Below are 12,701 nucleotides of genomic sequence, written 5' to 3'. Positions count from 1 at the left end.
CCGTGGATTGGCAACAGACAGCAATGCAAAAAAAAACACAATGACACCTGGCAGTTTCATGTGTGGTACTTGTGGCAGAACCTACCTCTGAGGGATTGGACTCTTCAGCCATCAGCAAAGGTGCACCATAGGACACACATTGTCTGAAATAGATCGCTTGCTTTATATCCACCATCTTCTATAGATGGAAGGATGACAGCGGTGACTGGAAGACCAAGGAATGTCTGATCGTCACCTGCCATAAAATTGCTCTGCACTCTCTTCCAACTCGAAATGCATGTAAAGAGGACCAGTTCCATTTAATTGATGCCTGTTTAAAATACCCCAAGATGGAAACTACAAGATGGAATCTTCCCTGTCAACAGGGTCAGGTTACAAAATGAGACCGGAGGAATTTCTGAAAAAGATGCATCTGGCCATAGCCCAATGCATTCAGACCTCCAGGTGATGTTCCCACAGGCAGCTCTGCACCTGTTGAAGCCATCCACCAGTAGTGGGTCACCAATCTGCAATAAAGGAGAGCCCATTTGTGGGGTAATTGAGAATGACCTACCCAGTTGTAGGTGCAGCCCACCTCTCCACTACCAGCTCACCCCCCAGCTACCCAGCTACCCACCACCACCACTCCCTCCCCCCCCCACCGCCCCCCCCGCCCCCCCTCCCCCCCTCCCCCCCGCCCCACCCCCCCCTCCCCCCCGCCCCACCCCCCCCTCCCTCCCCCCCCCTCCCCCCCCCTCCCCCCCCCCCCCCCTCCCTTCCTCCCCCCCCCCCCCACCTCCGCATCAAACCTGGCAGGTACTTGTGTAACCCCCAGTAATCAATGGACAACAACTGCCACCAGCCATCCTACGGAAGGGTTTCTCCTCCAGAGAAATGACCTGACAACTTTGGCCACCATTAATCAAGGTAGAGGTGCCCTTGCAGTCCCCTTCTGCAGAGGCAGTGCCCACTTCTGTTGATAGGACTGCTATCCTTCCAAAGATGTATGCCCTCTGATTCGGCCTGTAGCCTCAAGGACTTAAACATCACCCTTACTTGAATGTTGGACCCGAATGAGGCCTCTAAATGGACCACCACCAAGAAGATTTCCCAGCCAGGCATCCTTACAGGCAGAGTAGTGTTGGGACCAGGAAGCTCCCAGCTTATGTTTATAGCTTAAGGGTAGGAAATTCTGCCCACAGTGAGTGTCCTTTGCATCATTATGCTCCATTTCTTGAAAACCAGACTAGGTTGAAACTAATCCCGTTGCATTTTTATAGTGTTAGCTATTTGTTTTAAAAAATGTCCTGGTCACAATTTTAGAAGTTGCCATAAACCATTATGACTTCTAAAGCAGATGCACCCACTTCAGTAATTGTAATTTCTGTTTCATGGGCGAGGGTTTATTTCGTAAAGTTGCAATTAGTTTCTTTTTTTCTTCTACTTCATCCTTCAGCTTGGCCATATCTTCTTCCGTAATGATTTCTTCTTCTTCAGATTCTTCTTCCGAACTAGAAACCAAAAGAAAACTATTTACCAACGCTATATAGCTTTCCCCTACAAAGAAAACTATCGCCAATGTGAGTTTCGGAAACAGTTAACAACCATACAGCAGGAATCAGAAACCGGGTCCTATTTAAGTCTAATTAGTCTTTCTTGCTATCACAACCTTAATTTATTTTTAAAACCCAATAATTAACCACTTACGGGTTTCAATTGGCAATGAGACTGGAAGGTGGACCATGGATCTTCCTGCAAGTACTTAATTCAAACGGAGGTAGAAAACGCCCTTCCCGCCTCCAAGCTCACAACCAGTGAGCACACTAGATTTTGTCTATCCATCCTGACCACTGTAAGTAGTCATTCTAATCTCATGTCAACCCTATTCCCTCATCACATTATCTCTCTTTCCTTCAACCACCTATCAAACTGACTTTAGTACTGTGATGTATATAAGTTAAATAAAAATGAAAAGTAATGAAACGAGTGGTTAAAATAAAGAAATCTTGTAGATGCATGGTGTAGGGTATCATAAGTTATGAATCATATTTATTGTACTGATTTTTTTTTCTTTTCTCTTCAGCAATTGACTGCTAGGTTCCTAGTTACTCAGCCATGAGTCAATTATTTGAAAGGGAATGCTGCATTCCAACATAACAAGTCTGTGATTTTCCCCTCAAATGGTGTCTCCCATTTTACTTAGATACAAAATGATGTACTTCGCTTCAACACAGGAATGCTATTTTCTTTGCTGGAACCATACAATGAAGAATTATGAAGGACTAGAGTTAGAGTAAGTTCTTCAATGTTGAAAGAAAGGTTGAAAATTAACATCTGCCTTACAATCTCTATCCTGATAATATCTAGTATCAAAGGTAAAAGGGCCAAAGGTCTGAAGAAATTTATATCATTGTAGCAGTAGAAAGTCAGGTTCTAACAATTCTGTCTTGAAAATATTCTCTCTTATCAAAATCAATGTATGATGGACTGAATTGTTTAGTTGGTTAGAACTCTGCCTTTCCACCCCGAAAGGTCAGTTTTAATACCCAGACAGGGTGAAAATACTACTCTTTGTATCAAATATAAGAATTCTGAGCAAATATATTTAAATGCAGATTTAGAAAGTTGGAAGGATAGAAACCTAAGGGAGGGAAATTCATTAAGGACCTTTTTCATCATGGTGCTGGCAATGTATGATCACCCAGTGGCCATTCCCATTGAGCTTGACAGCACCCAAACATCATGCTATCTCCTCATCTGAATAATTTCAGTTTGCAGCCCACTGCAGAACCTACAGCTGATGAACTGCATGCTGGCTTCTGCAAGGAAAGGTCAGGCAGCTTGTTGGCTGCTACCTGCCTTTGCCACTCATTCTTTGCAGGCAGCTCCCACCTCCTGGTAATGCTTGGCATTAATTGTGCATTTACATTTCACAATTGTGTCATATGAGTGACACAGCTGCAGCCCAGGGTTCAAACCCGAAGGTTATCTGGGTATCTAGTTTCCACCCTGAATTGAAAATTGGTTATATTTGCTGGCCCCTTATGAGTTCAGGCTTGCAGCGAGTTGCCAGACAAAGAATATAAAAACATAAAACATGCACAGGCAAGCTTACTGCACAGCGGAATCTGCCATGATGAATTACAGCTGAATGTAATTCTACGTAGGCTGACCTTGGAAATTGCCATACTTTTTGATCTGGCAGGCATGACATTCATTTCACCTGAATATCACTCTTGCCACCCATGAACCAGAGCATTTTGACTCACATCTCAAGGGCGAAACAATTAAGTTTTAAATGTTCAAAAGTTTAAGAGAAAAGTTGCTTACCTGTGAAGTTACTCAGCCTGCTGCCAACAGCTGTCACACTTAGGGCTGGAATCAGGAAATTTAGAAATTGCACCGCATGCGCTGAGAAAACTGCAAACAGTTTCTCCATACGCAAAGATTACAACTTGTTTTAATGAATTGGACAAAATGATGTGAACCTGGCCTAATTCAGATTCCTTCAAATCAATTGGAACTCTTTTTGAATCAGAATTAATAAAATCTTTTACAGCCTCACTCAACCCGAGACCGAAAAATCCCACCTGAGGTCAATGGACATTCCCATTGTGCACCCCTCGCCCGCTCCAATTCGGTGCTGGGTGGGGTGGTAGAATTCCGGCGTATATCTTTAAGTAAATTGTAGAGTCTTCATTTTTAAATTCAGTCAATGAAATTGAGTGAGGCCACCTTGTGATACTAGTTTGAAAAGCCATAACCAATCAAAAGTTGAGATTGTTTCCAATTAAAGGATAAAACATTAGATTGCCTATTTCCAACAGCAATTAGGACCATGCCATGAAGTGAAGAATTACATGCATTAGGTTCGTTCTCAAATGGGCATTTGTTTACAATGTAATACTGAAAGCAATGCCTCATTTGTTGATGCAAACTAATGAAATATCTCTTGAAGCAGTATCTTCATCCATCTGCTTTTGAGATTTAAGTATTAGTCTATTTGCTAAAGATATTAAAATTACCAGTGCACCTGAGCAACAACTGCACCATAATATTCACTAATATAAAAAGAAGTAACTAAGAGTACAAAATGTTTTAGCATTACCGTTCAATAAAATGAGGCTTGCAAATACTGTTTTATCAGGGTTAGGAGTATACTTTAATTAAAGTTGTACAACAATTGATTTATTTATATTTCTGTTGTTCCTACTTGCACGATATTTGCTTTCTATAATGTATTCATCATTAAATGAAAAGTGGCAAACTGTCAAGTAAATCATTCTTTGATCTTTGCCAACTCCTACCTGTAACTAAAAATGAGGTCATGGAGAAAATTCAGTAAAACAACCAAACTGGTCTCAATTTTAAATCTGAAATGGGGGTTAATTAAAAAACATCTCTGCAGTCTGAACTTCAAACACCTGTAAAACAGCAAAATGTCAGTTTTTTGCAAACATTACAAATCAGTTATGCAAACATGAATATACAAATTCCTCACTTATTAAGTCATTCTCAATTTTGCATTCGGTCAGTTCCAAATTTAAGAAAAATTAGGCATACCTTGAACTACCTTTCTTTTTATTGCCTCTGTCTTTATTGCCATCCTTTTTATTTTTCTTATCCTTTTTCTTGCCCCTTTTCTTGTTATCATCCTCTTCACTCTCACTGTCCACTTGCTTTTTGCCCCTTTTTCCTTTCTTTTTCTTGTCCATTGACTCACCATCATTCTCATCATCATCAGAATCTTTCTTCTTAAATTTTACATTTCTCCTGTTCTTCCTGTTGTTAGCTTCTTCCTCTGCTTCATCTGTGTTGTTCCTATTGGTTGATTTGGCCCTATTTTTCACATTTTTCTTTCTACTTTTCACTTGTTTCTCCTCTTCCGATTCATCCGATTGCTCCTCTGATTCTTGTTCAGTCTTTCTCTTTCCATTCCTGTTCCTCTGTACTGCTTTCTTTGAGTTTTGTGGTTCCTCATCTGAGTCATCATTATCTTAATTAGATGGACAAAACTGTGTATTACATTTGAATCAGTAGTTCTAATCCCAAACACAAAATTAAATAACAACCAAGTGGGAACACTGAGATGTAAAAAAGAATTCTCTGTGACATTAAAACACATAGGGGGGAATTTTACCATTTTGAGTCTAAGTGCCGAATCCGGGCGTCAAATAGATCCGCGCCTGGAATCCTCTTTGCAACGCGCCCATACGCGTTTTGCCGTCTCCGGCCCGATCCGCACTGTGGGCGGGGCTTAGCGCTGGCGGGCCGATCGGAGCTCTGAACTGCGCATGCGCAGTTTGAAACAAGTCTGACAGAGCGCACCCGGGCGCGAAAGAAAGAAAAAACAGAAAGCGGAGAGAGCAGCTCTCTGACGATCATCCTCTGATGTGGAGATGCCGGCGTTGGACTGGGGTAAACACAGTAAGAAGTTTAACAACACCAGGTTAAAGTCCAACAGGTTTATTTGGTAGCAAAAGCCACACAAGCTTTCGGAGACCCAAGCCCCTTCTTCAGGTGAGTGGGAATTCTGTTCACATACAGGGCATATAAAGACACAAACTCAATTTACATGAATAATAGTTGGAATGCGAATACTTACAGCTAATCAAGTCTTTAAGATACAAACAATGTGAGTGGAGAGAGCATCAAGACAGGCTAAAAAGATGTGTATTGTCTCCAGACAGGACAGCCAGTGAAACTCTGCAGGTTCAGGCAAGCTGTGGGGATTACAAATAGTGTGACATGAACCCAATATCCCGGTTGAGGCCATCCTCATGTGTGCGGAACTTGGCTATCAGTTTCTGCTCAGCGACTCTGCGCCGTCGTGTGTCGTGAAGGCTGCCTTGGAGAACGCTTACCCGAATATCAGATATTCGGGTAAGCGTTCTCCAAGGCGGCCTTCACGACACACGACAGCGCAGAGTCGCTGAGCAGAAACTGATAGCCAAGTTCCGCACACATGAGGATAGCCTCAACTGGGATATTGGGTTCATGTCACACTATTTGTTATCCCCACAGCTTGCCTGAACCTGCAGAGTCTCACTGGCTGTCCTGTCTGGAGACAATACACATCTCTTTAGCCTGTCTTGATGCTCTCTCCACTCACATTGTTTGTATCTTAAAGACTTGATTAGCTGTAAGTATTCGCATTCCAACCATTATTCATGTAAATTGAGTTTGTGTCTTTATATGCCCTGTTTGTGAACAGAATTCCCACTCACCTGAAGAAGGGGCTTGGGCCTCCGAAAGCTTGTGTGGCTTTTGCTACCAAATAAACCTGTTGGACTTTAACCTGGTGTTGTTAAACTTCTTACTGTGATCATCCTCTGGTTGTGGGGGGAGGGGGGGGAGGAGGAGGCGGGGTGGGGGGGGAGGAGGAGGCGGGGTGGGGTGGGGTGGGGCGGGGCGGGAGCCAGATCATCCTCTGGTCGGGGTGGGGGGGGTGGTGTGGGAGGCGAGGGAGTGTGACCGATCATCCCCTGGGGGGGAGGAGAGGGGGTGTGACGTATCATCCTCTGGTCGGGGGGGTTCCGCTGCCTGTCTGTGGCCGATCCCTCCTGCTGGAGTGGACGTGCGGCCATGCCATCCCACAAAACTTTCAGGATGAAGCGATTCCTCGCTAAGAAGCTGAAGCAGAACCGGCCGCTTCCACAGTGGATCCGCATGAAAACCGGCTACAAGATCAGTACAAGTCCAAGAGGAGACACTGGAGAAGGACCAAGCTGGGCCTGTAAAGGGATACACCATCACTGGTACACTACCAGCCACAGATTACTCTTCCCTGCAGGGGCAAGAGAGCGGGAGAGATGGCTGTGGCTGGTTTTCGGGCGCGAGGTTTCGGTAAAATCAGGCCCATAATGTAGAAACCTACAGTATAAAGGCAATTTTCCTGACATCAGATGAATTATTTACCACTATCTCACTATTTCCAATGATTCTGATTGTCCAGATGCTGTTAAAGACCCTATCATCCCATTTAAAGGTCAAGGAACCATACAGTTTCTATTGCCCTTCCACTTCTTCCAGAGAGCAGAAATAGAAGGGAATTTTAAATGGGAAAACTAGTGTGTCAGATCTGAAACTGGGGGTGGAAGGCTTGACAGCTCTTCATCAAGTAGCAGATGGCAACACAAAAAACAAAATGACTAAATATTATTTTTCCAGGATCTGACGAAAAATAACACTTATAATTTTGCCATCTAATTATTACCTTTTTTGCAATGGGCAGCACGGTGGCACAATGGTTAGCATTGCTGCCTCACAGCTCCAGAGACCCAGGTTTGATTCCTGCCTTGGGTGACTATCTGTATGGGGTTTACACATTCTCCCTGTGTCTCCATGGGTTTCTTCTGGGTGCTCCGGTTTCCTCCCACACTCTAAAGATGTGCGGGTTAGGTTGATTGGCCATGCTACATTGCCCCTTAGTGTCAGGGGCAAGGTGGGGTTGTGAGGATGGGGCCTGGGTCAGTGCAGACTCAATGGGCCAAATTGCCTCCTTCTGCAACTGTGGGGATTCTATGACTCTATGCAATGTATCGAAACAAATAGGACCAACCTTTTTGATGAATGACAGCAGATAATGGGCACTGCAGTGGTCAGAAATTCAGCTATACAAGATACATACATATCTTACTAGTTTCTCTGATTAATATGACATAATCGGGGACAGAATCTAGAAATTTATATCCTGTTCCTTACAAGGCACTTTACTATGCTTATATTTCCTAGTAAATCTACATTTGTACAGTGTCTGTATCCTTATATATTGTATGGTAAAGAAAATGCATGTATACGTGAAAATATCTCACCTGTTTCTTCATCCTGTTCCTCATCATCACCTTCATCATTATCCACCTCAATGCTCACTGTTGAAAAATAAATACCATGTCAATATTATTCTGTAATCCTGGTTCTTCAACTTCAGTCTGTGACTCCTTTTAATTAACTTCAAGTTTTCAGTACAACAATTTGAGGGCAGGAGGAGACTAACTGGTTCATCACACAACCACGATGTCTGGAGCACCATGATTTACAACATGTTCCACTCAGCAGCAGTTGTGTGAATTCCTGAAAGAGGCAAACAGCATACAGAAAAATTTCCTGGAGAAAAAAAATAGAAAATTTCTCATTGATTCCACTAGGTGTTCAAAACTAATTCAGGGCTCCAAATTAACCATTATTTTTATCACTGTTTTTTATTCTTTAATTGGATGTGAGTGTCACTGGCAAGGCGGGAACTGGACAAAACAAATCAGCAAAGCTAGCTGATATGTTGAGTTCATAGAGTGTGTTCGGGACAGTTTCTTAGCACAACAGATTCTGGAACCAACCAGGGAACAAGCTATTTTAGACCTGGTAATGTGAATGAAACAGGTTTAATTAATGACTTCATAATAAGATCCTTGAGGTAAGAGTGATCCCATGGATAGAGCTGTGAAGAAGGCCTATAGTGTGTTAGCTTTTATTAACAGGGGTTGGAGTTTAAGAGCTGCGGGGTTATGCTGCAACTGTACAGGACCTTGGTGAGACCACATCTGGAATATTGTGTGCAGTTCTGGTCACCTCACTATAAGAAGGATGTGGAAGCGCTGGAAAGAGTGCAGAGGAGATTTACCAGGATGCTGCCTGGTTTGGAGGGTAGGTCTTATGAGGAAAGGTTGAGGGAGCTAGGGCTGTTCTCTCTGGAGCGGAGGAGGCTGAGGGGAGACTTAATAGAGGTTTATAAAATGATGAAGGGGATAGATAGAGTGAACGTTCAAAGACTATTTCCTCGGGTGGATGGAGCTATTACAAGGGGGCATAACTATAGGGTTCGTGGTGGGAGATATAGGAAGGATATCAGAGGTAGGTTCTTTACGCAGAGAGTGGTTGGGGTGTGGAATGAACTGCCTGCAGTGATAGTGGAGTCAGACACTTTAGGAACATTTAAGTGGTTATTGGATATGCACATGGAGCACACCAGGATGATAGGGAGTGGGATAGCTTGATCTTAGTTTCAGATAAAGCTCGGCACAACATCGTGGGCCGAAGGGTCTGTTCTGTGCTGTACTGTTCTATGTTCTATGTTCTATAACATGTTAGAATTTCTCATTCAGTTTGAGGGTGAAAAAGTCGGGTCTGGATCTAGCATCTTAAACTTAAATGAAAGCAATTACAATGGCATGAAGAGAGAGTTGGCTAAAATGGTTTGAAATGGGTTAAAAGTAAGACAGTAGAGAAACAATGGCAGACACTTAAGGAGCTATTTCATAACTCTGAACAAAAATATATTCCATTGAGGAAGAAAGACTCTGTGAGAGGGTTGCAACATTCATGGCTCATCTAAGGAAGTTAAGGATGGTATCAAATTGAAAGAAAAGATGTACAATGCTGCTAAGATTAAAGGCCAATAGATTGGGAAAATTTTAGAAACCGGCAAAGGATGACTAAAACAAATAAAGAAACAAATTGGATTATGAGGGAAAACTAGCAAGAAATATAAAAACAGACAGTAAAATTTCTACAAATTTATGAAAAGGAAGAGTAGAGACAGCGAGCATTGGTCCCTTAGCGTGTGAGACTGGGGACTTCATTATGGGGAATTAGGAAATAGCAGAGAATTTAAACATTTATTTTGTACCTGTCTTCACAGTGGAAGACACAAAAAACATCCTAAGAATAATAGAAAAGTAGGGGGGGAGAGAAAGGGAAGATGAACTTGTAAAAACCACTGGAGAAAAAGTTATTTGGTAATACAGAACTTGAGCGTTGCTGAAAAAGCAGACACCTCCTGCGAAGTACCCTGATGAGTGCAAGATGAAAAGCTTCGACATGTTTCTGTTTCCAGCAAGACAGATAAAGTACTGGGAAAACTAATGGACTCTGCAGCCGTTCCTTTAATATTCTAGGATGCTTGTAATAAAGTCCTTGCTTGCTTGAACCTCACAGACTCGAAGGTGTCTTTTGTTTAACAACAACATATTAACATGGCCCAAAGTGCACTGAGCTATCCTGGATATGAGTTCCATGCTTTATCTTCTGTCTTTTCAATATTTTCACAAAATGATACTGCCTCTTCTTATTACCAAAACGACAAGAATATTGGAGCTATGGATTTCAGACAACAGTGCTTAGTGTGTGGTCTAATGATTGTAATTGTAATAATGCAGTCAAATGTGACAACTCTTGAAATCACTTCTCTGGTTTTGATTTTCAACGATTCCTGATATACCCCACAGCACTGAAAAATAGAACTATTAATAGACATGGACCAGCAGCCTTTCACAGTCATGTTAATTGATTTGAAGTAGATGATACAAATTAAATAGCATATCAAAAATGCTAGAACATTGCATTGTAGTGTGGCTTGTCTGTGAAGCAAATTGCTGTGCCACAGCAGTTATTTTGAATCCTGTATTGGACGGAAGACTGTAGGTATATGTTAAAGAGTCATTTTAATGATAGCACATGTACCCAAAATACAAAGGTCTACTCAACAGGTATACTTTAACGTTTATCCTAATGTTCACATTACAAGTGTGCAGAAACCAAATGCAATGGTTTATTCAGATTAGGAACTTTGAACTTTGAATGGCACAAGTGCTCAGAAAACTTCATTACATAGAAATGGTGTTGAACTACAAGCCTACCAGCTGGCAGGTAAATGAACCCTTGCCAATGTAAACAATGTCAGAATAGTAATCTTCTTTAGCCTCATAAATCTTCCAGTCCCCTGCTGTTTTTTTTTAAACCCGCATAGGTTTTACCACACAATAGTGAAATTCATAGCCTTTACCCAATTATTTAATGGGGCAGACAATATTGAAAGACTCTAGAAGTAAATGCAGGCCAAATTTTGTTTTTAAAATTTCAATATATTCTGATGATTTGCAAATCCCTCACCAAGAGGTATTTACATGGGGATGCTAACCTCTATTACAGTTAGACTGATAATGGAATCTACAAATGGAAGTCAATTTGTGTTTTCTCCTGATTGTACGTACTTTTTTGTGAATATTTATATCCCTCAAGGCTAGAGTGTCATTGATGAAGAATGAAACACTGTTTTCATCTTGTTCAGGCATTTCAGTGTTAGCACTAGCCAAGTGCAAGTTAAAGCTCCCTCTACACTACGTCAATGGGTAGGACTTTCCTGGTCCCTCAGAGTTGTGCCCCAAGGCAGGGGGAAATGTTTAAATGACCATGTCAAGTCAGCAGTTTGATGTATTCCTGCCTCTGGATAATGGTGAAACTGCAAGATTACCTGCCTGGCAACAGTGGGTAGTCAGTCTACATGAATAAGTGCTCAATTATGGGCAAATTGGGGACATTCCTGGGATATTCCCACTGGTGGACAGGTTACTTGCTAAGGTCAAAGTCTGGCAGGTGCCTGGATGTGACTAGCTGGCAGCTGGCCAGACAGCTTGAAATGCCTCTTTCATTCCCTACCAGAGGCCTAGGGATCAGGGGCTCACCCTCCACAGGGATAGCCTTTCAGCTGTGGCCACATTTTAATCTATATAATTTGATACCCCTCCAGAGAGCATCACAAGATTGAGGTGCCCTTGCAGTCCCCATCTGGAACAGCAGCACTCACCTGGGGCTCCCTTCATTCCAAGGCTAAAGGACTTTTTATTGGGCTCTCAACCTCAAGAGCCCACCTGCCATCCTTTATTGACCGCTGTCCAATTTTCCATAAAATCACACCGGTGGGCACATTCCCAGCACAAGCACAGTCAGTACCCAATCAAGGTCCCAAACTGGAATTGTTTTTCTAAAGAATATAACATTCCACCCACTATTGTAATTCAACTCCCACCACAGAAAAATGTGTTATCCGGCTATTATCCATAATTCCAGAAATAAAGAGTACTTTTATGAAAGCGCACTCCTAACAAGAAGCCTCACCCATTGGGAATGTGAGCTAGGACGGCACTGTCCAGATACAGGTTAGTTCTAGTCTACTGATTGTGTTGTTGCAATAGTAATGCTGCTCAGTAGGAGAAGAACCGTAGGCTCAGAAAAATCGTACTTAGTAGTTAACGAATATGCAAGTTTCAACAGACATTTGGCACTTAAAAAGGTTAATCTACTCTATTTAATTTCAGCGATGTCTGCCAGTGGCAAAACATTTGCTTTGCTGTATTTTTCGCTGCTGCTGCGACTATAAACATTTACACATGGTTTTCCATCTGTTAAATTTAATGGACAGAGAATCACAGATAACACATGCCAATTTTCAGGTGATGTTCCCTATTGAATTACGCATGCATTATATACATAAAATCATTTTACAATTCTTGTAGAAAAGTAAAGTGGTTAGCCAAGGATCAGAGGCTCAAGGTTGTTGCCCTCATTGGCAGGTAGACATGCTGGTTTGAATTGCTCAAGTTGCATCAATATATTGGACCAGAATTTGCAGTGGCAGAGTGATGCACTGGGCCATTTGTTAGACTTGCCCTTTAGCCCAAAAAATGTTTGCCCATTAAGTTGCTGAAAGTACAAGCTGATACTGACATGGCAAGGCAATGGAACATCTGGGAGCTTAACGAACAGGCCTGTGAACAAGGATGGTAGGCACAGGCTCATATTTTGATTGGAGCCACAAAATGGTTAAATAAGAGGGCCAGAAGAATCAGGTGTGCCAGACATGAGAGGAAAGCCCCCCATAGTAATTGACTCAAGGAGCTTAGTCATTACTATTCCTCATCACCCCGACTCCTGCATTATCCCATGAA

General features: G+C 42.2%; 1 protein-coding gene across 1 annotated transcript; it reads right to left on the bottom strand.

Annotated features, from left to right (window-relative positions):
* Positions 1-1,138: 1,138 nt before the first annotated feature.
* On the bottom strand, positions 1,139-7,850 carry LOC144490900 (uncharacterized; the record flags this gene model as incomplete). The annotated part of the gene is made up of 3 exons (XM_078208584.1): positions 1,139-1,490; positions 4,543-4,975; positions 7,794-7,850. Coding segments are annotated over 3 exons (653 nt in total), but the record flags the coding sequence as incomplete, so codon positions are not given.
* Positions 7,851-12,701: the final 4,851 nt, after the last annotated feature.

The sequence above is a fragment of the Mustelus asterias genome, unplaced genomic scaffold (genome assembly GCF_964213995.1).
Source record: "Mustelus asterias unplaced genomic scaffold, sMusAst1.hap1.1 HAP1_SCAFFOLD_3995, whole genome shotgun sequence".
Classification (NCBI taxonomy): domain Eukaryota; kingdom Metazoa; phylum Chordata; class Chondrichthyes; order Carcharhiniformes; family Triakidae; genus Mustelus; species Mustelus asterias.
Note: the sequence above shows the minus strand (reverse complement) of the source record. Positions and strands in the feature narration are given on the sequence as shown.